The 26,575-nt window shown below is 44.8% G+C and overlaps 3 protein-coding genes across 6 annotated transcripts; all 3 read right to left on the bottom strand.

Annotated features, from left to right (window-relative positions):
* Positions 1-1,602: 1,602 nt before the first annotated feature.
* LOC6730983 (serine proteinase stubble) lies at positions 1,603-7,489 on the bottom strand. The gene is made up of 6 exons (XM_044922352.1): positions 7,343-7,489; positions 7,179-7,288; positions 6,571-7,117; positions 2,783-3,035; positions 2,320-2,711; positions 1,603-2,057 (listed from the first exon to the last, which is right to left on the bottom strand). Exons 1-6 carry the CDS (start codon positions 7,418-7,420, stop codon positions 1,704-1,706), a joined length of 1,734 nt encoding a protein of 577 aa, XP_044778287.1. The 5' UTR covers positions 7,421-7,489; the 3' UTR covers positions 1,603-1,703.
* A 372-nt stretch (positions 7,490-7,861) lies between these two features.
* LOC6730982 (basic proline-rich protein) lies at positions 7,862-12,237 on the bottom strand. 4 transcript variants are annotated; one of them, XM_039293127.2, is made up of 4 exons: positions 12,135-12,237; positions 9,879-12,078; positions 9,525-9,701; positions 7,862-9,347 (listed from the first exon to the last, which is right to left on the bottom strand). In XM_039293127.2, exons 1-4 carry the CDS (start codon positions 12,180-12,182, stop codon positions 7,945-7,947), a joined length of 3,828 nt encoding a protein of 1,275 aa, XP_039149061.1. In that variant the 5' UTR covers positions 12,183-12,237; the 3' UTR covers positions 7,862-7,944. The 4 variants fall into 4 exon arrangements, with proteins under 4 accessions (XP_039149061.1, XP_039149062.1, XP_039149063.1 ...); XM_039293128.2 differs by having other exon boundaries at positions 9,525-10,925; positions 11,280-12,078; XM_039293129.2 differs by having other exon boundaries at positions 7,862-9,383; positions 9,468-12,078.
* Positions 12,238-12,433: 196 nt separating this feature from the next.
* LOC27208489 (vegetative cell wall protein gp1) lies at positions 12,434-13,857 on the bottom strand. The gene is made up of 2 exons (XM_016184039.3): positions 13,726-13,857; positions 12,434-13,667 (listed from the first exon to the last, which is right to left on the bottom strand). The coding sequence occupies exons 1-2, from the start codon at positions 13,801-13,803 to the stop codon at positions 12,636-12,638; spliced, it is 1,110 nt and encodes a 369-aa protein (XP_016023449.2). The 5' UTR covers positions 13,804-13,857; the 3' UTR covers positions 12,434-12,635.
* Positions 13,858-26,575: the final 12,718 nt, after the last annotated feature.

Below are 26,575 nucleotides of genomic sequence, written 5' to 3'. Positions count from 1 at the left end.
AGTCTAAGGTGAGATATATATGAAATGTATTAATATATTCCATATATTCTACATGTAAGAATGATTATTTAAAATACTTTTACTATATAGCCCGCTCTATTGAATATCAATTGAAAACACCTGTTCACCTGCCCACTTTTCTCGCTGTGGGTTGCTCCAAAGATGGCACCATGTACCATTTAAGCGACATGCCAACACTTGACCAGGCCCAGAGCCAGTGAAGCTGGAACCTAGAACCCAGAACTGGGAACTTGCAACCTGGCCAAATGTATCATTAACAAGTCACGACAAATTCGCAGGCTAGTCCACAGTCGGACCGGACGTTTGAGAGCCAAATTTGGTAAGACCTCGACATCGGTTGGGCATTAGATAAACTGTGATCCCTGCGTCTCCTCCGGCCGTCGGGACTCCAGTGACTCCCCAGACTGCAGCATCAAGTGCCAGGAACGCGGACAGGTTCACCATTTCCTTGGTTCTGTCGGTCGCCGGCGGCGGCTGCTTTGAACGAGGACCCACCGCCACGTTCAGGTGTGAAGAAATCTAAAATGCAAACACCAAATGGCCAACAATGTGGCTTCTATCCGCAGTCCATTTGAAGTTGCTCCCCTGGGCGCTGCCAAAAAGCCACTGAAGGCCCAAGATTGAAACGGAAAGCGATCCGGCGCGGCGAGGAGGATGTGCGTCCATGTCCAGCTAACCCGGGCCATACCCACTCCCCTCTTATTCGCATTCGCAGTCGCATGAATTATTTATTTCGATTGTCTGTGCGCTGCATTATTTTTAGAGTGGCCATAAAGCCGGTCGATTTATGATCGGCGGTCAGGAGCCGTTCAAATTATCGCAGGGCATGCAAAATTTATTAACAAACATAAAAATTGCCCGAGAATTTATTTCATCTTAATTCAATTTAACAACTTAAACAGCCATAAAGTGTTCACATAGTAAATCAATGGCCACTCTATGCAGATGGGCTGCTGCCCAGTCCTGTCCACATGCATCATCATCATAATCATAATCGAGGTGCTGGCTAGGGACTCTATACTCTATACTACAAACTCCAAGCTCCATGCTCCAAGATCCATGCTCCGTACTGCATCTCTAGTCCCCCATTCCCTGGCGGAATTTATGAGCTGCGCATGAAAATGAGTCAAAACAAATTATGCCGCTCGCAGGTTTTTAGCCAACTCGGGCCTGATTGACAGCGACTGCAGTTCGACTTTTGACTGGACCAGCAGTCCGCGTTGGATTGGTGGATGGGGGGTTCTTGCTGAGCGATTATGATGTGAACGCTGCCAAAAAGATTTCCATCAGCGGCAACAATTTCGAGGCATTAATCATGGCCGTCAAGTACGAGGGTGGGTCCCATGGAGTTCTACCCGAAAGTGCCACAAGGTGGAGCAATGCCGCCGAAGGAATGCTCCTCGATTCCTCGATTGCTCGATTGCGATCTCCGCCGGATGCGACAGGCATTTAAATCGTACGCAGAGCGGATTATGAAGAGGTTATTATTCTGGGTAGCCGAACATTTAGTTGTGGCTCTTCACTCATAAATCAAATGTTTTTGACTCGCAAGTAATATTATATATGTTAAACGAAACAGACTTAAAGCATTTGATGGATTTATTTGATGTGAACTTCTTTTTTCAATAATTTAGAATAACTTAGGAATGAGGCAAGCAAATGAGTTCTTCCAGCGAAATGATCTAGCTCTGGCAGTAGCAGCCGTCGGCGGTGTTCTTCCGGATCCAGTCCAGGAACTTGCTCACCCTGGCGTAGACACCCGGCGCATTCTTCTGGGCACATCCGTAGCCGAAGGACACCACGCCGGCCAGCTTGTAGCGCCCCTCGTTGACGATCAGTGGGCCACCACTGTCGCCCTGGCAGGCGTCCTTGCCACCCTGCTGCACCAATCCTGCGCAGAGCATCACCTCGGCGATCTTGTCCTTGTAGCGCGTCTGGCGACACTGCGCGTTGGTAATGATGGGCACATTGACCTCCTGCAGATAGTTGGAGGTGACGCCGCCCTCCTTGATCAAGCCCCAGCCAGCGACCACAGCCTGGAAGGGATTTAGAAGTCAGTGACTATGCTTTAAATATCTATAACGACTAACTACTAATAATATTACTGGTAATATTAGGTCTAATGGTCAGATTTTGAGTCATAAATTTCGAATGTCTTGATTGACTCAGCTAAGAACTTTTAGATTTAGATGTTTTCCTTATTGGCTCGTAAATATTTTATGTACGCCCTGAAAACTTCTATTCAGGCCTACATAAAAGAAAATACAGTTTTTCACATAAATCAAGGCTTGTACTCACGGTCTTGCCATCAAAGTTATGATTGGCCTCGGGCAGGCAGACTGGACGCATGTTTCCAGTCAGTGGAACAGGGGACTCCAGCTTGAGCAGCGCCACGTCGTTGACAATCCGGTTGGGATCGTAGTTGGGATGCACAGTGGTCTGGACGACCTTGCGCACAATGCCAGGATCCCGGGAGGATCTGTCGATCTGGAGCAGGCGAATGGTGATCTGATCCCTGTTTCCGTGCACACAATGGGCGGCGGTCAGCACATAGCGATCGTTGATCAGGGAACCGCCGCAGAAGAGGCGGGGATAATGACGACCCTTGACCAACTGGGCGGTCCAAGGATACTTGTTGGAGCGCACCTGCTGGCCGCCCACAATTCGGTTGACATTCGGGGTGCCGCAGACTGGAAAATGCCACATTAAAGGGATTAGGTATGAGATAACTACTTTCTCTAGAGCATTATGTGGTACTCACAGCAGTTCTGCTTGGCGGTGCACTGATTGCGGCTCTTCGGTGGTCGCACTGCTTTGATAGATTGCTCTGCAGGATCGACCACATCCACCACGTCGGCGAATTGCTGGGCGAGGGTTTGGTGGGGCGCCTGGTACTGGTACTGGGCCAAACTGAGGCCGATGCCCAGCAGCAGGAGCGGCAGGGCCAGGTAGACGCGCATCTTGTCCGGAGTTGACTTCTGAGGAAAGTGACAGAGTGGTTTGCCAAACACCGGCTACTTATAGGGCCCAAACGCTTGAGTTGGCGATCATTTCGAATCGGTTTTTTAATAAAACTAAAAATATGAATGTTTTATTGCTTGTATAAGCTGCGTGCGCATCTTTCTTTCTTCTTTCTCCTCGTGCTCTTCTTTCTTTCTTTCTTTCTCCGCTTTCTTTGTTTGGCAGCAGCTTATTTGCATAACACTTTATAGCGCCGCACACACGCACACCTTGCGGTTCTCGAGTGCGGAGGGTTTTGTATTTTTGGCTCGGTACAAATCATCGTTTTCATCATCCAGAACAACTTGCCGAATGGCCAAATAAACTTTTAATATCAATTAAGGCTTTTAAGTGTGGGATGCTCAGAAATATGGGTTATTGGAAAGGGTCAATCAGAGGTGAATTAAAGGCTTAAAAGCTAACAATTAGGAAATAGCAAGATCATCCAATGACTGGCCCAGGTTTTATATTTATAATACTTTTCCGAAGAAAATTACAAAAGAAGCTTTTTGTAATAAAACAAATTTATTTCTTTTTTTAAAGAATTTTAGACCATTAACAACAAATTTCTGAAAGAAATCCCTACTATATATAAAGTTATTTTTGAGTCATGCAGAGTATATAAAGTTCGCCAAACCTCCGTCAGATTTTGCCATAACAACTTTGCATATTCATGAAAGTGGAGCAAACCCAAGAGCGGGCTCACCACTTCCACCTCCCGCCGCTTTTTTAATGGACTTTTAATGCGCATCTGGAGCGGCTTAGGCATCGTCATCGACAGCAGCGCCTCTGACCCGCCGGACCTGGCCAAAATAAACTCGGGCGCTGAGTTGGCGGATTCCTGCTGGCCCTCTTTCTCCGCGCCACTCGATCGAATCGAATGGAATCGAATGGCGAATGGCGAATGGCGAAATGCCATCTGAGCGATCGGCATTGCAGCATAAATATCCTTTAAGTGCCGGTTATCCGGTATCATCATTAACCGGAGGCAAACGCCCGCTTTCACGCTGCCGCAGATGGGGAATAATTTATATGGCTTTGCGCAGGGGTTTGCTTTTCGGCATAATTTACAAAACGCAACCAGAACCAGGGACAAGTTATTCGCCCAGCTCCTTCTGCTGGCTCCTCGATCATATTTCTTTGTATGGAATGTCGTCGTCGTCGCCCTCCACTTTATTCCTGGACTTGGATTGGCAACGAAATTGATTCGCCTGCGGCTCAGTGTCGTCCATCCAAACGCCCAAAAAATATAAATTAATAAATGCGGCGCGTTGAAAAATTGCGTGCAGTTTGAAATTATGCAACATGTGGCACTTACATGCATGCCTCCACAAAATAAATTATACAAGAACACAAATTGCCTCGGAATATTTAAGGTCACAATTTAGGGTGCTCTGGCTGACCTACTATAACAATAATAAGTCTGCCAGAAACCCATTAAAATTGATAGATTTTACATATATCAAATATAGTCTGTGCTACGCATATCAAAATCGCCAAAAGCTAATAGACTAATATTTACATTTCGCCTTGTTTGGCTTGGCTTCCCAACATAAATAACTTTTACTCTTATGCAAACTATTAGCTCATGCAAATGTGGGCAGCTTTAGAAATTTGTTTCTTTTCGCAAAATTAGCATAATGTGTAAAAGCAGATCGCAGAGTGCCACAAACTTGGCCCAGACTCATTAGTTAAAGGCACAACTTAATCATGGAAAGCATCAGAGATATGCAAATTGAACTCACGTCTAATTGTTGCAATTGTAATTGCCAGAAAAAGAACAATGAAAAGATCGCATCGCAGATTTCAGCATGGTCATTATGTTTTCAGCATGAATAAATACCACAACCTCCGCCCCCCTCTTTGGTGGGCGTGGCTGAGTGACAAACACGCAGCAGGAATCACTTATGACCACGTACGTATGCATATAGGATGCAGATCATTGAACCAGGTTGGCAATGGCAAACGGGCTAAGAGAGCGAGGATGCCAAACTGTAAGCCAAGTTAGAAAGGTTGAATGGCATGCCATTCACTTGCTTCTTGCTCTTTGCTTTTCGCCCGGTGGCAGTTGCCCGTCAGAGTCACTCAGTCAGTCACTCATAAATTTGCATAAGAACACTGAATTGCATTATCTAAGCGGCAGTTGCAGCTTGCAGTTTGCAGTTGCAGTTTGCAGTTGCAGTTGCAGATGCAGTTGTTGCCGCACTTATCTCGGCGGTGGAAACAATCATGGCAAAGGCAAAGATTTTAATTATTGTGTGTGACGGCGACGACGACTCCAGCTGGGAAGAACCCAGAGAAAGATGTCGAGTGAGAACACGAGAGAGAGTCGAGAATTGACTGTACACTGCAAGAAAAACTTAATTAAAACCCACAATTAGGAGACTAGAAGTTAGCACTTTTAGAAATTGGTTGACATTGTGGAATATTTAGAGTTATTTGATTGAAAATTGATATGCTTTATATTAAGCTAATTCCACTTAAGAATTCTTCTTCGAGTGCAGTCTGCCAGACATCTGTCTTTGAATTCTCAGACTGACTCGGAGTCTGCAGTGTGGCTTCGCCTGATGTGCTGCATTTGATAACTGCCAGCAATGAAGTCTTAGACCCTTAGATAATGAAAAGGAAGCTCGTCTCGAGTCTGGTGCACTGCAATTCAAATTAGTAACAGGCCGGCACGAAGAAAAGGAGAAAAAGCGAGCAGAAGAAAGGAAGGGAGGAGCGGTGTGGAAGACTCGTCTTCGGCTACCGGAGAATCGTCCCCTGCAGTGCCAACTGGCAACATCTTCTTCCTCAATGACATTAATTCATTTCGTATGCAAAGCAATCAGTGAACTCTTCTCCTCCAGAACCCGCTCGTCGTCCCGATCTCGGTCTTGGTCTTGGTCTTGGCAATTAGAAAAGAGTTGGAAAATTGTATGCGGCTGCAGATCGGACTGCAGCTTCGACTGCGACTCAGACTTGGACTTGGACTGACTTTTCCGGCTGGCACTGCGCACTGATTTGCATTGCACGATTCTCAACTTAATTTAACATAAAGTAAACAAGCGCAGTTAACAAGCCAAATACAAGCCATGAGCGTGCGGGTGCCGGCGCAGCTTCCAGCCATCCAGTCATCCAGCTATCCAGGTTCAGATTCCGACCCTCCATCTACAGTTCCCAATCCCTCAGCCTGCCAAGGGCCTCAGGTCCGAGACCATTCACGTATGCCCTCTTCTGCTGGGCCTGCTGTCGTGTGACGTGTTGTGAAAATTCTAAAATATTTCGCCCAGCTTTCTCACAAGTCAACGCCAAACGCGAGACACTCTAGGATCGCACAGTGGTCGTGGAGTACTCAAAAACTGAACTAGAAACTAAATTGCACGTGGTTAACAAATTCGAAATATTCCTTTAACGTCCCAGCCAAATAAATTTGTGGTATTAGTATTTGTAAACTCTGCTAATTTGATCAAATGACTAATTCTTCTTATCATTGTTTGAGTTGTTTATTTTCATTTTAAAATATATATTTTTAATATCTAAAAATAATATTATAATTACTATTTATACATCATTTCTAATAAGGTTTATGTTTTGTATCACATATTCCTCGTCTGAGCCAGTTGGGCCTGGTGTGGAGGTAGGATCAACAAATGGATTAGTTTTAGGAGAAGTAGTTGTAGTAGTAGTAGGAGTAGTAGTGGTGGTGGTAGTAGTAGTAGGAGTAGAAGTAGTAGGAGTAGTAGTGGTGGTGGTAGTAGTAGGAGTAGTAGTAGTAGGAGTAGTAGTTGTGGTAGTAGTAGTAGGAGTAGTAGTGGTGGTAGTAGTAGTAGTAGTAGTAGTAGTAGTAGTAGTAGTAGTAGTAGTAGTAGTAGAAGTAGTAGTAGTAGGGCTTAATCCCTTGCAAGGTTGGGTTTTTTGAGGACAATTCGGATTATATTCATATTCTGGTACAAATGGAAAATGGAATGATTTATAATCCGAGCGTGCTTTTGGGATTTCCCGATGATATTCATTTGGACAGCTGGTGTTAAAAAGTCGTATCAAAAGCAGTATCTGCTTTTCTGTGCTTTCCAGTAAAGAGGAACCGTTGGCCAGACCATTTATTTGAATTGAGCTTAAAAGTATTACGAAATTAAATATATATTTATATGATCAATGAATTGTATACCTTTTACCTGTTGAAACATGACTGCCGATTTATGCGGAGAGCTCTATGAGTTGTTTCTATTTCCGATAATAGCTTATCGACCTTATCAAAAGGCACTGAAGGTAATTGCTGACCGAGCTATTCCAAGAATATTGTTAATAAGGATACATTATATATTTAAAACGGTCTTACAAAGGAATTCCGTCTCTCAAGTCCATGTCTACGTGGCAGTAAGGAAATCAATACAAAGATATGCTGCCATTTGCACATTTAGTGCAGTTTCTGAATACGCTCGTTCGTAAATGAACCAAATTTCATTTTCAATATATCGTCAGGAATGGAGTTAGTATGGTTAATACTAAAACGAATCGGCTTGACAATTTTTATTAAGCAATTTGACATGCAATTAATATGTAATATATTTACTTTAATTATTGATTATAAGCAACACATAGCCAATACGTAACATTCTATCCTATTTTATAAAATAAAACATAACATTTTTAAAAACATTTGATATACGATTTTTTACAAACTGTTTAACCAAAAAATATTTGAAACTCCTGATATCTTTAATTACTGATTTACATTCGACGGCGCTGCGAGATATCCAGTATAATGGTTTTGGAGATTATCTTCGTACAGGGTGATTCCCATTAGCACTTTGGAAAAATTGGTTAAATAGAGCTAAATAAAACTATATGTCAAATATTCATTTTTACGAGCATCGCTTGTTTATTAGTTCATCAATTGAAAAAGTAAAAGGTAATTTTTTCAATTTTGTTGCACAATTTTTAATTGGCCCGGTCGATGCGTATGTCATTTACATTAAAGTTGCCTCCTCCAGGTGGATTTTTAACTGGCTGGTTGGGCACATTGATAGGTTTTTGTGGCTCAGAAGGTTGTGGAGGACGAAGATTGGAACTAGCAGGCATCTGTGATCCTGTTGGACGGCCAATTTGATTCGGTGATCCAGGAGCCGGAATAGATCCCGGTGGCAATACAGAACCAGGAGGCACCTGTGATCCTGCTGGATTTCCACTTTGAGTTGGTGACCCAGATGGCGAAATCCCGCCCGGTGATGGTGGGTATATTCCTGAATTAGGAGGCTTCTGTGATCCTGGTGGTTGTCCACCTTGAATTGGTGGTCGAAGAGGCGGAAAAGAGCCCGGTGGCAATACAGAAATTGGAGGCACCATTGATCCTGGTGGATTTCCACCTTGATTTGGTAGCCCAGATGGCGAAATCCCGCCCGGTGATGGTGGGTATATTCCTGAATTAGGAGGCTTCTGTGATCCTGGTGGTTGTCCACCTTGAATTGGTGGTCGAAGAGGCGGAATAGAGCCCGGTGGCAATACAGAAATTGGAGGCACCATTGATCCTGGTGGATTTCCACCTTGATTTGGTAGCCCAGATGGCAAAGCCCAGCCCGTGGATGGGGGGTATATACCGGAATTAGGAGGCTTCTGTGATTCTGGTGGATGTCCACCTTGAATTGGTGGTCGAAGAGGCGGAATAGAGCCCGGTGGCAATACAGAAATTGGAGGCACCATTGATCCTGGTGGATTTCCACCTTGATTTGGTAGCCCAGATGGCAAAGCCCAGCCCGTGGATGGGGGGTATATACCGGAATTAGGAGGCTTCTGTGATCCTGGTGGTTGTCCACCTTGAATTGGTGGTCGAAGAGGCGGAATAGAGCCCGGTGGCAATACAGAAATTGGAGGCACCATTGATCCTGGTGGATTTCCACCTTGATTTGGTAGCCCAGATGGCAAAGCCCAGCCCGTGGATGGGGGGTATATACCGGAATTAGGAGGCTTCTGTGATCCTGGTGGTTGTCCACCTTGAATTGGTGGTCGAAGAGGCGGAATAGAGCCCGGTGGCAATACAGAAATTGGAGGCACCATTGATCCTGGTGGATTTCCACCTTGATTTGGTAGCCCAGATGGCAAAGCCCAGCCCGTGGATGGGGGGTATATACCGGAATTAGGAGGCTTCTGTGATCCTGGTGGTTGTCCACCTTGAATTGGTGGTCGAAGAGGCGGAATAGAGCCCGGTGGCAATACAGAAATTGGAGGCACCATTGATCCTGGTGGATTTCCACCTTGATTTGGTAGCCCAGATGGCAAAGCCCAGCCCGTGGATGGGGGGTATATACCGGAATTAGGAGGCTTCTGTGATCCTGGTGGTTGTCCACCTTGAATTGGTGGTCGAAGAGGCGGAATAGAGCCCGGTGGCAATACAGAAATTGGAGGCACCATTGATCCTGGTGGATTTCCACCTTGATTTGGTAGCCCAGATGGCAAAGCCCAGCCCGTGGATGGGGGGTATATACCGGAATTAGGAGGCTTCTGTGATCCTGGGTGATGTCCACCTTGAATTGGTGGTCGAAGAGGCGGAATAGAGCCCGGTGGCAATACAGAAATTGGAGGCACCATTGATCCTGGTGGATTTCCACCTTGATTTGGTAGCCCAGATGGCAAAGCCCAGCCCGTGGATGGGGGGTATATACCGGAATTAGGAGGCTTCTGTGATCCTGGTGGTTGTCCACCTTGAATTGGTGGTCGAAGAGGCGGAATAGAGCCCGGTGGCAATACAGAAATTGGAGGCACCATTGATCCTGGTGGATTTCCACCTTGATTTGGTAGCCCAGATGGCAAAGTCCAGCCCGTTGATGGTGGATATATACCGGAATTAGGAGGCTTCTGTGATCCTGGTGGATGTCCACCTTGAATTGGTGGTCGAAGAGGCGGAATAGAGCCCGGTGGCAATACAGAAATTGGAGGCACCATTGATCCTGGTGGATTTCCACCTTGATTTGGTAGCCCGGATGGCAAAGTCCAGCCCGTTGATGGGGGATATATACCGGAATTAGGAGGCTTCTGTGATCCTGGTGGTTGTCCACCTTGAATTGGTGGTCGAAGAGGCGGAATAGAGCCCGGTGGCAATACAGAAATTGGAGGCACCATTGATCCTGGTGGATTTCCACCTTGATTTGGTAGCCCAGATGGCAAAGTCCAGCCCGTTGATGGTGGATATATACCGGAATTAGGAGGCTTCTGTGATCCTGGTGGATGTCCACCTTGAATTGGTGGTCGAAGAGGCGGAATAGAGCCCGGTGGCAATACAGAAATTGGAGGCACCACTGATCCTGGTGGATTTCCACCTTGATTTGGTAGCCCGGATGGCAAAGTCCAGCCCGTTGATGGGGGATATATACCGGAATTAGGAGGCTTCTGTGATCCTGGTGGTTGTCCACCTTGAATTGGTGGTCGAAGAGGCGGAATAGAGCCCGGTGGCAATACAGAAATTGGAGGCACCATTGATCCTGGTGGATTTCCACCTTGATTTGGTAGCCCAGATGGCAAAGCCCAGCCCGTTGATGGGGGATATATACCGGAATTAGGAGGCTTCTGTGATCCTGGTGGTTGTCCACCTTGAATTGGTGGTCGAAGAGGCGGAATAGAGCCCGGTGGCAATACAGAAATTGGAGGCACCATTGATCCTGGTGGATTTCCACCTTGATTTGGTAGCCCGGATGGCAAAGTCCAGCCCGTTGATGGGGGATATATACCGGAATTAGGAGGCTTCTGTGATCCTGGTGGTTGTCCACCTTGAATTGGTGGTCGAAGAGGCGGAATAGAGCCCGGTGGCAATACAGAAATTGGAGGCACCATTGATCCTGGTGGATTTCCACCTTGATTTGGTAGCCCGGATGGCAAAGTCCAGCCCGTTGATGGGGGATATATACCGGAATTAGGAGGCTTCTGTGATCCTGGTGGTTGTCCACCTTGAATTGGTGGTCGAAGAGGCGGAATAGAGCCCGGTGGCAATACAGAAATTGGAGGCACCATTGATCCTGGTGGATTTCCACCTTGATTTGGTAGCCCAGATGGCAAAGTCCAGCCCGTTGATGGTGGATATATACCGGAATTAGGAGGCTCCTGTGATCCTGGTGGATATCCAATTTGATTCGGTGATCCAAGAGGCGGCATAGAGCCCGGTGGCAATACAGAAATTGGAGGCACCATTGATCCTGGTGGATTTCCACCTTGATTTGGTAGCCCAGATGGCAAAGCCCAGCCCGTTGATGGGGGGTATATACCGGAATTAGGAGGCTTCTGTGATCCTGGTGGATATCCAATTTGATTCGGTGATCCAAGAGGCGGAATAGATCCCGGTGGGAATACAGAATTAGGAGGCGACAGGGATCCTGGTGGATGTCCACTTTGATTTATTGGCCCAGATGGCGGAATCCAGCCCGTGGATGGCGGGTATATTTCTGAATTAGGAGGCATCTGTGATCCAGGTGGATGTCCAATTTGATTCGGTGCATAGCAGATCGCTGGGAGAGGGACGAATCCTGAATTGGAGGGCGTCTGTGATTTAGGTGGCTGTCCATCTTGATTCGGTGGTTCATAAGGCGGATTCCAGATCGATAGGGGAGGGACGAATCCTGAATTAGGAGGCGTCTGTGTTTCAGGAGGATGTCCACCTTCATTCGGTGGTTCATAAGGCGGATTGCAGATCATTGGGAGAGGGAGGAATCCTGAATTGGTCTGTGAATTGGATGGCAAGTGCGTTCCAGGCGGATCTCCAAATTGTGGTGGGTTCCCATATACGGGGAGCGGATACCATACTCCAGGGGGCGCTGGACCAGGAGGTGGTGGAGCAGTGGGTGGAGGCGGTGGAGGTGACCTAATTGGTGTAGTTGTTGTAGTTGGTGTGGGTGTTGTAGGTGGTGGACGTGTTGTAGTTGGACGTGGTGGAGGTGGAGGTGGTGGAGGTGGAGGTGGTGGTGTTGGACGTTGTTTTGGTGGAGGGACAGGAGCCGGGGGTGTGGGATAGCTATCGGGAACATAGGGAAAATGAAATGGTGTGTATGACTCCCCGAAACGTAGCCGATCGAAACTGCTTTCCATATTCCCCTTAAATTGGATTAAATAAACTTGATTTTCTATATGTGCTTAAAAGTCGGACTTACCGGCACAGAGAGGAAAATCACAAATACCATATAATTCCATTTGGACATTTAGTGTAGTCTCTAATACGGTCAACTTTAAAATAAATTGAAATTTAATAATTTCCTCAGTTTTGTTGAACTATTTTATGAATTCATTAATTATAAACGCCTTAAAGAAATTAGTAACAGTTACGCTTTCAGTCCGACAAGCTTTGTAAATAAGTTTAACAATAAGCTTAAAATGAAGTGAAAATGATGCGATTTTCGAAAGATTATATAAATTATAAAGTTCCATTCCCAGCTATAAAGCGTAAAAACAGTTTCTTTTTTTATAATTTTTTAATGAGAAAAATACAGCTTATTGCTTGTTGATATTTGGTTACTTAGACAAATTGCTGTTTTTCACTGTTGGTACTGTTGTTTTCTACCTTTAAATTTGTATTCCTGTTTCTGTTTTCCTGTTTTCTCATTTGGGGGAATACCAGGTATACTCCCACTTGGTGGTGCGGGCAATCCTGGAGGCTAAAGGGGCGAATTCGGGGATCCCGATGAACTCCAATTTGGTTTTGCGGGCAAGGGCTGAAGGACAGAATTCGAAGATCCAGATGGACTCAAACTTGGTGGAGCCATTAATTCTGTAGGTTGGACAGAAGGATTTGAAGATTCCATTGAACTCCAGCTAGGTGGCGCTGGTAACCCTGGAGGTAGGGGGGAGGGTCCAAGAGATCCCAATGATGGCTCTTGTAATGCTGGAAGTTGGGCGGAAGGAATCGAAGAGCTACGTGAACTCCAAACTGGTGGTACGGGCAATGCCGGAGGATAGACGGGACGATTGGCAGACCCCAATTGATTCCAATTTGGTGTTTCCGCAGGTCCTAGCTGGGGAGAGGGAGGAAAAGGTGATCCTGGTGGACTCCAAGATTGGTGGGAAGGATATGGAGATCCTATTTGGCTTAAGCCTGGTGGTCCTTGTAGTCCAGGCGTTAGTGAGGAAGAACCCGAGGTTCCAGGTGGACTCCAACCTTGAGGTTGGAGGACTTGAGGACCAGGACTTGAGCCTGGTTGCAGTTGTATTCCTGGAAGTTGGTCGGAAGGAATCGAAGATCCAGGAGAACTCCAACCTGGAGAGGCGTGTGTCCCGGCAAGATTTGGAATTCCCGATGGACTCGAGACTGTTGGTCCTATTAATCCTGGTGGTTGAGCGAAAGATGGTGGTGCGAGTAATCCTGGAAATTGGTGGGAAGGAATCAAAGAAGAAGATGGGCTTAAGCTTGGTGGTGCGGGTTGAGCGGGAAGTTGAACAAGAGGAATTTGATAGTTGGGTTGCTGGTACGGTAAAATCTGAGATCCCGTTGGAAGTTGTGCGTATAATCCATTTCCTGTTGGATATCCTTGTACTACCCATTGGCTCCACGGTGGGTACCATAGGTATTTATTAATTTCATTTTGGGGATAACAAAGGTATCCTGGGCTTGGATACTTTTGGGAATATGGGGTTATTAGATGTGGGGGATTACACGGATATGGCTGAAGTATTTTTTGGAAAGTTGTTCTCTGCGGATTTTGGTACAGACCATTAGAAATGAGAATTACTCGCTGCTAAATTTCTTACTGGAGATATTTTTCCATCCACTTCTTTGCTGGCTTGCACCACTGATAATAATATAATATTAATTATCCACTTCCACATTTTGTGTGGGCTTTTCAATTGCCAGAACTGAAATGATTCCAGAAGATGTATTTGTGTCTAGAATTGGCATGTGGCTCATTTAAAAGTAGAACGAATGCATTAGCGGGAATATATAATTAATTTGTCATATTTGACGAAAGGATTAGATTACATAGTTACAGTGTCACCTTAGTGACATCTATCTTGAAAATATTTAAGGTGAGTTGCTTACTTGCATGCCTTTTTGTGTGATAGACTTGGATATTTGTACCACTGTGCAGCGATGTTGGCACCGTGAAGAGTTTATTAAATGCCACGACAACAGCGGCTGTTCTCAGCCGTCCCCTACACAAAATCCTTTGTAAGGTAATTGCTCATTTGAGTTATAAACACGCACACAGCCGCTGCTGGAACCCAGAACCCCTGGGATCCTCCCAGTTCCCCGCTCCAGAGATGGCAATCGGGGCTGCCCAGAAAGGGCTGTGCCGTGGATTGTGGGCAACGTCCCCGCTTTGCATGTCTAACAATTGTTCTTCTAATTGCGTTTATGGCCAGGCGAGAGAACTGGCCGGACGCAGTCCACCCGAGGCCTCCGATGCCTTGTAAACGCAATCGGACAAGATAATCTCGGCATCGCAGCGTGCGCAATGATTTGCCGGGACCCCAAAAAGGGCTTACCCCATGGTCATGTCCGATCCTCTCCAGCTTCCACTCCCACCGCATATCTATGTGGCATGGCATGGATGGCATGGCATGGCATGGCATGCGCTCTAGCTTGCATTTGGGTGCAACAAATTGGCGCAACGCATCTGCCACACGCTGAATTGAGTCGAGTTCCTCAAATTGGCACTGGCGTTGGGGGAGAAATGCGTTGCATATCGCATTTATGGGCTGCTTATTAAGTGGTGCAACAAATTGACAGCTCCAAAGAGCCTCTAGAGCACCTTCAACATCAATTACCCACAGTGATTCGCAGAAGAAACCGAACGGCGACTGCCGACCAACACTTCATTAAAAGTAAATAAGGTGTTCATGAGATATTGAGATAAGTCGGTGAACGAGGGTGTTGTTGTTCTGGCTAAAGTTCGAAGGGTTCTTGTGATTCCTTACTCTTGCTCTGATCATTGAAAACTGAAAGGAAGGAATGATAATTATATAAAAACAATGATACTATTAGACATATTAGCTGTGTGTGTCTTGATTGAAGAGTACTAGCAAATTTCCCAAGGATTCATATGCCTCAACATATAAAAGTAGCGCACCACAGTCACATGCTTAACTATGAAAGCCCTCGACAGATCCTAAGTCTTAAGGAAAAGGCAGCAAATACTTCGTGCAATTGCCAGTTATGGCCGAAAGTGGAAAAAAAGGCGCGCGTCAAATGGTCCAGTGAAATATACAAGGCGAATAGCCTGCAGATGTGGACCGGAGGTTACAATAACAATCTGCCAGGAAGGAATAAAGTTTGGAATGGGTATGGGGCACATACATATGTGTGTGGAAAATTGAAGCCCAGCCGCTCGCTAATGATAACTGCTGGAACTTTAAAGGCGCGAGATTGCGGAAACTTCGCAGCTGCCAGCGGATGACTCTGTGGCCATGGAACTGTGCAGCAACGACAACGAATACGACGACGACAAGTGTCAAGTGAAGCTTAGATAAATTTCAAAAAGGGCAACAACATGGTCTGGCCCGTGAGGATGGAGCAGGCGACGATTGCCCGCCAGCTGGCTAAGATCAGATACACGTTGAAAACCACTTTAGGTATAAGATTGGATTGGTTCTAGATAATATTCAGCACAATCTCCCATTTACTGTAGAATTCGTTATCGAAAAGAAATTTGTTAACTGTATACAAATGAAGTGGTTGAATGAATAGAATATCTTTTTTTGTAAAGTTACACATTTAAATGGAATGCATTTTTGTTGAGTGTTAGTTGAAGTGTCTTGGAATGAAATGAAATGGCTGGGGAGGAAGGCCCAGCCTCACCTTGCCATGCCGCACAAGTAGCCAGCAGGCAGGCAGCGCTGCATCCTCTGGGCCTCAACCTCTCATCCTCTCATCTCCAGCCCGATCCCGATACCCATCCTCATCCTCCTCCATATCGACTGAGTGGCATGCCATGACTGCCTCCGCTTCCTGCTTGTTCTGCTCGTATTTGAACTTCCAGACACGCTTTTGGCCCTTAACATTTTTGACCGTCATTTTGCCGATATAAATTCTTCAGCATCTCTTTGGCTGCTGATGCTGATGCAGTTGGCTCTGCTCCGTTCTGTTCTGGTCTGGTCTGGCCTGGTCTCTTCTTTCTTTCTGGTGGAGAGGGAAACCGCTTCGGGTTGCACTTTCTTCGTCGTGCCAGCAAAAGTGTAGATCAGCGCGAAATCTAATTTATGCAATGTACAAGAACATACAACATGTTGCACGATGATGAAAATGCGGCAGCCAGCCAGCAATATTTTTTAATAAAAAATGAACCAAACAAAAAAGTGGAGACCAAAAGCGAGCGGCAAGACAATCGAGCAACGACAACAACGACGCATGTTTTATGACTCTCATTGTCATTTATGCAAATTAGGAGTACGGCAATGGCTCTCGAGGAGATGCTGCAGGAGCAGCAAAGGAGGAGGAGGAGCCACAAAAGCCGATCGATGGCCACTTCTAAGCAGCGGCGCAAATTTCCCACCAGACCGAAAGACCAGCCGTTTGCCTCGTGGCCTGAACTTTTTGTGTCATGGCCTAGAAGATCCTGCCTCCCAGGCCCCCAAGACCCCCATCCAGCGATCCCTTCAGCTCCGATGATTATGAGCAACATGTTTTATGATATCTGGCGGTGATTTATTATCATTTGATTTAAAAAGCAGTGGACAGGACACACATCAATACATGTGGCTGGTCATAGTCTCGTGGAGACATGGCGTTATTTATAGTTTTGGCCGGGACCTTCGCCGGGCAGTGGGCACTTCGATGGGATTGGGGTATGGGTTGGGGTCCCGTCCCAGCTTGCCAGTTCGTCGGGATTCCTCCGGTTCCACACCATGGTCCTAGCTGCATTTCATGCTTATTACAGAAATGTGCGCTTTTATGAGTGCGCCCAGCATGGTTAAGGTGGAGACAGCCTTTTGGCGATTTTAATTAGCCAACCGAGCCAGCCGGCTGATCTTATTCCGCCATGAGAACCGCTGGCTAATTAGTTTCAAGCTGCGATCGCATTTGGAACAGTTACAGTTGGATAGTGGGCACCTCTAATTAGCTGTAGGGCAGTTCATGTATCTTAAGTCTGGTCTAGACTGAAAGTCATTATGCCTGGCCTGCAGCTGGCTTTTTAAACGGGCTGCTATTGTTTCAAAAAGTGGGGAGAATCTTGCCTTTTGGCCAACAGGAATACGTTCATCTATCAGAAAGGTTCCAGCTTAAGAGCTTGTAAACTGCGAGGTCTGACTAAAATCTTACATTATCTTCACTTATTAGTCACAGCTTCAAAAACCTTAAAAATATTCTGCATACTTTCAGGATTAAGGGGTAATAAGGAGAGCTTCTTTAGAACTGTGCATAAAAAGATATGGAAGGCAAATTTTTGAAATAATTAGTACCTAATTTAGATGTTCGACATTTCAAATCTTGTTAAAGCCACATTTAATACGCTTTAACGATGGCTCCCTGGCCAGCTTTACGATCTCCATTAGACACCTGAAGAAACCCATGTTTAATGTTTGCTGAATGGAAAAATCGTGTAGGAGTACCTATTCAAATGAGGGCTCTCAAATCAATGAAACAACTAAATCAACTGCGATCTACATGCCAGTCTACGTTTTTATGCCCTTCGTGTTGGCGATTCTCGAATTTAACGATCTGTTCAGGGCTTGTCGACCCTTTTCTTTCGTATTTTAATGCCCCTAAAATAAAGCTAATGCCAAGGTAGAGCAGCAGTTACCAGAGGGCTGATTAGCCAGGATATGCAAAAATGGCTGGGCAAGATGGCCATTACAGGAGCAGCTGGAGACTTGGCTCTGCGCCAATTAAAAGTACTTTTCAAGGTTATAGTGTTTATTAACCACTTACACTTGCGCTATGTTAATCACCCTAGAATATACATCCGTTTGCATAAGTAACCGCTATAGCCGTATTTCACAATCAACGACGTCATCGATGGAATCGCCTACGTGCCGGGTTATCTATGTATCATCATCCCACTCCAAAGTTGATGTGCTCATCTTCGTGGCGTTGATACATGCCACTAAAAATAGATTCCCTTGATGTTGTGCTTGCTAAATTTGCTTTAATAATTTATAACCTACCTGCACACACAATCTCTAACGATGCACTTGCCACAAGTGGTTAGGATGAGAAGACTTCAGACTATGATACCTATCCAAGACTTATTGAAAATAAATATTTTAAATATTTATCATTACGATGTATACATAATTTAGTTGCTTAAGATGTCACTATCAGCCTTAACCGTTTCGAAATATTTTTATATCAAACTACTGTTTCGATCTATTTTATTTCGCAATTGTTGCTTATTTTCGTGCAGTGTGATTGCAGCAGCAAAACTTTGAAATGCATGGGGTAAAACTTAATAAACCGATGTGTTTTCTATTCTTCCAATGATTCTAGCCATTTGCATTTACATGCAATTAAATGCCCATTCACGTGCCAGCCAGGGAACAAAAGCAACATCAATTGGCTGGCTGGGTATGACATCACCAGTAAATCTTCCTGCCAGCGACTGTTGCATCATCGATGTTATGGGCCTGAGGCTTCCCAGATACGTTCCTATCTATTGCCTTTGTCCGTTAGCCACCAAATCGGCTTAACTGCCGCCTACTCGCAGGCCAAACCCGAACTGGCGTTGCCCGTGGCCGGGCTTTTTTCAATTGCAAATTTAATTCAATCATTGACTATAATTTGGCACACTCAAGGCAACAACAGGAAGGTGGCACTGCAGTCTGGATGGAGTCTCGGGTCCGGAGTGCGCGTTTAACAGTTAAATGTTGCAGCGGCGTTTGCATTTAACACGCGCAAATTGCTGGTGCAACAACTTCTAGGTACCGGAAAGGCAAAGGTATGGGTAAGTGCAGACCCAAGACATGGCCACCATTAGAAATTCTAATTTTCGCAACAACAACAACAACTGCCGCAATGGCCTGGGTAACTGCAATCATCCAAACTTTGGAGTCACCCACAATCGAAGTGGTGGGGCGATGCAAGGAAAGCCGATTGCCGCAGAAGAAGATGCAGATGAAGGTGGCAAATATGTAAGTCACGTTGCCCATTCCGAGTTGTTTTGGGTCGGGCTTTGTTTGGTGTTGATATTGACAACGAAGTAGCAGCGGCGGCAGCAGCAGCAACAACTGCAAGAGCAACAGCAATGCTGTATGTTGCTGATGCCGCCGTAAACAATTGCGATAAAAAAGCGTGCGAATTTCTCACGAACATTTTGTGTATAGACCAGGACGAGTACCCAGGCTTCTTCATTGGCCCCAACCCAGCCACCTATATCGCCATGGCCAATGCCAAAGACAGAGACTCGACTCCAATTCCGATTCGCATGGCGCATGTTCTGGCGACGGCGGTACTTGTGCTTTGATTGCCCAAATCCAAAACAGCCAAAGCATCAACTGCAGCGGTGGGCAACTACAGTGGGGAAAAATTTGTGAAACAAACATGGTGATTGGCTTAGTAAGTTAAAATTGCATTCGGATTATATTTATCTAAAACATGACATAACATAATAACATAAGATTTATTGAAACTCAATAGATTCTTCTATAGGTTCTCCAGATTATTCTTTTCTTAAACAATTTTTTTCAGTGCAGCTACATCCAGGCTTTGGCCTCAACAAGTTTTGCCTTAAGTGGGCTGTGGGTCAAGCCATGGCCGGAATTTCTGTGTGGCACTAATGATTTTGGCTTGGTACAATTGATTGATTGCTTGATTGAGTCCATTGAACCGTGGCGTTTCGGGGCAAAGGTCAATTGGTTTGTCAGCGGCAGCGGTGACAACTTGGCCATGTTTTGCCTTCATAACAAACAGAATGCAGCAAACGGCTGGGCTCTGTGGCCATTTGGCTGGCAGAGGCTCACGTCTAGGAAATTGTCCAGCAGTTGGGTTTATTATTTCGATTGCAGAATCCACATACACAACACATAGTACATAGTGGTCTGGGATTCCTGGGCACGTAGCAGCACTTTGGTTTCGTCTGCAGACTGCTGAAGACTGCGACTTGCAGCTTCTTCCCAGTGTTGTTGTGTCTGCACCGCAGCACCACTTCTAATGATCCGATCCCAGCGAGGTCGTTCAGCCAGCCAACTAACAACAGCAACAACTAAGCAACAGCAATAGCAGCAAGCAGCAACAACAACGGAGATCTGCAGCTTTTTGCAGACTCTCCTGACTGCCAGCAATTCTTCTCTGTTTTCTTTTCTTTTCTCTGCTGCTTTTTTGCCCCCATGCCTTGTCCATGCTTATTTTCTATTACTGCTTTTTCCACTTAAGGCCATTGCACTTTTTACGTGCATGCCATGGAGGGCCATTGCCGTTGATGTTGCTGTTGCCAATGTTGCAGTTGCTGCCGCCACCGATGTTGCAGTTGCTGGCTGTACGTGCAAAGGTTGTGAAAATGCTGAGACTCTGAGGCTGTGTGTGGAAAAGCTGGCAACAAATTTTGCGTCATGCCTGGAAAAAATGAAATGGAGCGAAAAAATGTTGAGCTGGACACAGTCGAAGCCTCCACTTGGACTGTATTTCGCAGCCGCTGCTGATGTTGCGGCTTCTGCTGCAGCTTCTGTTGCCGCTGCTGTGCCAGGGAAATATGGGACTTTTTAGGTTCGTTGACTTTGAACATTGTATTGGCATTGTTCTTCTCACTTTATTATTTGCTTTGGCCAGTTCGCGTGCAGTAGCCACAAGAACAGAAGTGCAGAGCACTGCAGCCAGAGCAGCCAGAACAAAGCGCATATAATTCATAGCAAGCGGCAGCAGAGGCAAAGCAGAAGCAGAAGCACCAGGCTGACCCTTTCATTAGACGCAGACTGGCCAACTTTATGCATCCTGCGCGTTGATTTCCATTTAAACGACAGCGTTAGAGAAACAGAAGCCAGGCCAAACTGGCTTCCTTGATGCTATCCACCGGTGCTGGCGAGTCGAAACGAAAAGCGAAAGAACCCATTAAAATAGCTCCAACTGTAGCAAATTCAGCTCCTCGACTCTTTGGCTGCTCGCCTGCAGCAACGCGGTAGGTTGTTGTCACATGGCTATGGCCACTTTGATTTGCAGTGCCGACCCAGGCGGACACGACCGGTGACAACTTTGACCACCAGGCCAGGAACAGAAATACCAGGTAGATCGAGACGCGGACTTTGCCTTCGACTTTGCAATCCTGCTGAGCTTCAGTCGAACATAAATATTTGGACTATAGCCACTATTATTTGTGAATTACGAAGTACATTTTTATATTACTATCTTCAGAGTTTACTATAGTTAGAATTTGACTTCCACATACAATACATAAGATTATTCAGAAGCCCACAAGGCTTTCCCAGCCGATTCGATGCAGGAAAACGACCAGAATTGGGACATGAAAGTCTTGGGCCTGGCACGTAATATGGTCACTTGCTTCGTGCTGGGCGCAAGAAAGAAAGCAGATTCGGGCCTAAAAAGCTTCCACTTGCAGTACAGGGTTTGCGTGCAGCAATTAGTGGCAAATTGCATGGGAAAATTCTATCGGGAAATATGCAAAGATGTGCGCGGGCGGGCCCCAAGGCCTTCGAAATCAAAAGACTTAGGACACGAACTTGCTCGCCAGCCAACGCATTGGGCCGAATTCTTAACAGTAAACTTTAAGCTGAAGCTGAAGCAGAATTTGACTCCACTTGCCGGCTCAGTCAGCGGAAAATTTCAATAACGAATCACTATGATTACCATTTAGGCGGCGATCGCCAAGAAGACGGCCAACTTTTGGGCCTTAAATTGGTAAATGGTAGATGCAAAACGAAAGGTGATCAACTAAACAGTACCTGTTGATATTTTCTATAGTGAAGAGCGATTTTTTTTAAATACGTTCTACATTACATTACATGTAAAGGTTAAGCTTTATTTCGCATTCCCTAAAAATTTGAATTTCGTTTGGCATTTTAATCATTCAGCGAACTGATCTACCTCTGCTTACCTTTAAGTCAATGGGTGTTTCCAACGGTGGGCGACTAGTTTACTTCCTTGTTTTCGTCTGCTTGGCCAAAACAAAAACAAAATCGAAACCTTAACCTTAAACTTGCAATCAGAGGCCGGGCAACCCGCTGATGGCCCCTCAGCTGGCCTGTTGCATTTGTAAATTTGTTGAAAATCAGAGGAGCAGAGGGCGGCAAGGCGACAAGGCGGTCAAACAAGAGTTGCATGCATGCAGCGCATTTGACGTAATGGCCAGAAACAACATCGCGAACCAAGAGTTCATTACTCCACTTAGGAGAGCCGCGGCCACAGCTGCACAAAGTTGAACATTTCGCTGGTCGTCCGATGGGCCAACACGAAAGCAGAGGTCGCTGAGCCATCATCGTCATCATCATCTTGGACTTGGTCTTTGTTGTGGTCCCAACCCTTCTATTCAGCTCTTTCAGTTTTCCGAGGAAGCTCGAAAGTCAGAGTCAGATGAATGTGGCTAGCTGGTTGACTGAAGTGGGCGGTCAAGGAAGTTGTCGGTTTTCGTAAATACTAAACATTTGCCAATATGCTAAACGGGTTTATTTTTCTAAATCTTTTTTTATTCGGGCTCTTCTGTTTCTACAGTTGGCCTTAAGGTTAAGGGGAAATCATTTCGAAGGAAGATGTTCATCGGGTGGTGGCAACGGCAACCTGTGCTGCAAAATTGCTGTGCCCGTGGCCACGGTAATTGGTTGGCCTTTTGGGCAATTGTTATGAACATGTCAAAGCTAACGACTTTGACTGTCAGCTGGTCAAAGTGTTAAGTGGCCAGGCAGAAGGAGGTGTTGCTGCCATCAATGACTCTCTCTCTCTCTGTGGAAAGTGGCTGGCATCTGCCATCTGGCGAGCTGCATCTTTGCAGCTTTGTAAATAACAATTTATCTTCTTAATAGCATTAAATTGCAACATCAAAAGCATGTGGGCACGACGTTGGCTGGCCTCTAAAATAATGCCAGACTTTGATATGCCCTGCGGGCTGTTCCACTTAATCGCTAGATGGGCAGAAAGTCCGGATAATTGAAAGGATTTGATGGGCTGAATTTAGCTAGATGGTTGATTGAAATGTTGCTGCAGCGCAGAGGGGCACAGAGATGGTCAGCATAGTATCGATAGCTTAACTGTTCTAATGCCAAGTAATCATTAAGTTTTTTAATCTTCTTCGGTACGTTTTCAAGTAATGAACAGCTAATAAACCGCAATCATAAAGATTTTACGAGCGGTAAAATTGTTTGATTTATTTAACTATCGAAACCTTAACTTGTCTTATCTCAATCCTAATCTAATAAATCTTAAAGTAAAGCCATGCTATAATACCATTTACAGATCAATACCAAAGTCAAAGCCTATGCACCATTTACAGAATAACCAATGCAGTTGCATAAAAAACTGTGATTGATACATCTTAATAAGCGTGAGGCCATTTAATTAATGCTAATGCTGATCGACCGATCGGTGGAAATAACCTTAGACATGTACTTTAGGAGTAAAACCAGTTAATGTTAATATTTGGCGCCTGGGACAGGTATTTTATGGCATTACAATGCATAATTCATTGTTTGATTTGCGTTTATTGCTTTGATTTGCGATTACAGGCTTTATATGATTATGACAATGCCGTCATTATGCACATCATACGATGCTGGCAAACGTGACATGCTCTTCGTTTTTGGACTTGATTGTTTTATTTTCTGGCCAAGTACTCAATTAAATAAAATAGGTAAAGCCACTGAATACTGCGAAAAGTTAGCACGGCTTGTGTCGGCCGTTTTGCCCGCCCATCCATTTTCATGTGTGCGGAACGAAACGGGGCAGTGGCAAGGGGCGGCACTGGGTCCGCTGCATCATGATGCATGTTCCATGCCACGTTCTATGTATGCATACACCCAATGCCCCATGCCGATTGTGAAGTGTGCGAAACTTTCAAACACCTCTCGCTATTAATAGCAGCAAATATTATTAATGACTGGGCAGCCAACTGCTGCAAATGCACTGTGGTGTTCAATACTGAAAGTGTATGGTATATGCCAAGCTACTTATGGGTACGATTTTAGATGGACAAATAATATTCTTTACCCAATTTAAGAGCTTTGGTGTTCCAAAAAAATTATTCGATTTTCTCTTTAACTATTTTTTTGATTAATATAAACGAAAATGCGTATACTATTTAGCCATTCTCTTATGAACTGAAATGCATAGCTCTGATTCCACAGTGCCTTGGGACAATTGAAATGCAAACTAGCTGGCTTCCAACTGGTAGCTGGCCAACAGACAGCAGCAGGTGCATCTGCGACCAGGCCATGTGGGCACCATGAGCTCATCATCAGCGGCACGCACCCGTCGAACGGACGACCTTGTGAAGGGAGGGAGTGAGCGAGGGGGCGGTGCATTGCAATAAATGACACGCGTTCCAGCATCAGATCGGCATATTAAATTGCAATTAACAGGTAATAACGATTGAGTGTTATTGCGCAGGCAGAGTGCGGGATGACCGACTGGAGTTGATGATGATAGTCCATCTGTGTGTGCACTTTCAACGGATTTGCCGACGCCCCCAAATTAACCCAAATGCATTCGGCTCGGTGCCCAAGGTATCGACTAGTGGGGCACATGTCAAATTGATTTGTTGCGGCTTTTTCCCAGCAGGCATTCAATGAGCTGTGACAGGAAAACCTTTTCAACTCAACCGATCTGTGCAAGATTCGTGTACAAATGTCACATGCAAATCAGCGCAAATACTCAAGCCCGCCTAGGGTTGGACCCGAAAATTTATGACCAACGCTCAAACTAAGGTCGTAGATACATAAAAATCTTAGTTAATTGTTTTACTTTGTAACTGAACAAATGCTAGCATATATGTTACTTAATATAAGTATACCAACTATGTAAAGAATACTCATACATTTTAGTGGGATGCATTAAAATAATAAAATTTGTAATTTCGCTACCAAGTTCATAGCTTAATTGTCGCCCAAAACTTGGCAAAGCTCATTTAATCGTCACAGTTTGCTAACTCAACTGCTCTAGTTACACTTGCACCTAAATGCCCTGAAAATGTTTTCGCTTTTTGAGCAATTCAGTTAAATATTTCCACCCATCCCCAACATGCAATGTTAATTTCTCAATTGTCGCGTGCAATGGCCATACCCTGTAACTAAAAGTTTATAGGGCTTAGATGGTTAATTCTTGAGAAGTAGAATAATAGGAAATATATTTTATAAATTTTATAAATATATTTGGCAACTGTTCTTCTATAATATATTTATATAATTGGAAAACAAAAACCATTAGTAAGTATATAATTGTGCCTCACCTTCCACTCTGGTTGCATTTGCAGCTTTTAGCTGCACTTGGCTGAGGAAAAACGTAAAAATTATCTACGCCAAATCATCGCTGCTTTTGCCGCCTGCTGTTGTTCTTGCTTTCATTTGTCGGGCTTATTCTCTAAGATCTACAGTTGCCCATTGTTTCAGACCCGACACTTTTCTCGCCACTTGGCCGTAACATCTCATCGCCTTTTGCCGACACAACGGAGCTTTCTGATGCACCTGAGTGCGTTTAGAGAAATATTTTCGTTATGACAGGAAGTAGAATGCAGTATGCAGTTGAGACAAGCGCTAAGAAATATCTCGAAAAAATCGTCTTAGGCACCATGACTTGTTCGCAGGGGCGGAGATTTATTTCCAATAAAAGTATTTACAGCATTTTTATGGCTGCAGCGATGACAGATCATTAAATCACGGAGCATAATAAAAAGTGCAAATAATTATATAAATTGTACAGAGACATGGTCAAGCGAAAATTTCATGCACTGTTGACCGTTGGCTTTTTGTTGGCCCAGCGACCTTGAAAATATTTTGCCAACAAAATATTGTTTTTGGCAAATTAGCAAATGCAAATAATGGCTAACAATGAAAATTTGTCATTGATATCTGTGTCACTTTAAGTATGGTGGGTATTAAAATAGGGGTATCCATTTATGAGTTGGCGAATTTATAATTCCCCATTTCATATTTTTAAAGTAGTCATTTAACATAAATCAATACCTAAAAGGTATGAAATCTCCATGTTCATTCTAACTTGTTTAATATTCTCCGAATTCGGCAACTTTGGAGGTTGCATGATTCTATTTGTCAAACACACTCTGAAGTAGGTATCTTCCAGTGCTGGGATCTATGCAAAATGAATCGCACTTACTTAGCTTTAAAAGGCATTTAATTTTCATTTAGCCATGTTAGCATTATACTTACTGCTGATGGCATTTTTAATTAGACACTCACTAAACGTTTGCCATCTGTCGCCTGTCGATTATTAGCTTCGCATAAGTATAGATATAGCATCTGGCACTCCAACTTGGCTGGATGCCCAAGACCCCTCATTGGGCGGAAGGCTAGCCGGTTGCCTGTGGATGGGCAGATTCATTGCTTCATTAGCATCGAGATTTGCCTTATGGAATAGCGCTCACATAAACATTGATTGCCGCCAACAAAAGCCACACAACGTCAGCCAATTTTCACATTATATGATGTATGCATCAAGATATATATGGCCAGATATTTAATTGTTGGCAACAATGTATATAAGCCCCTGCTAATC

The sequence above is a fragment of the Drosophila simulans genome, chromosome 2L (assembly GCF_016746395.2).
Source record: "Drosophila simulans strain w501 chromosome 2L, Prin_Dsim_3.1, whole genome shotgun sequence".
In the NCBI taxonomy this organism is placed as follows: Eukaryota; Metazoa; Arthropoda; class Insecta; order Diptera; family Drosophilidae; genus Drosophila; species Drosophila simulans.
Note: the sequence above shows the minus strand (reverse complement) of the source record. Positions and strands in the feature narration are given on the sequence as shown.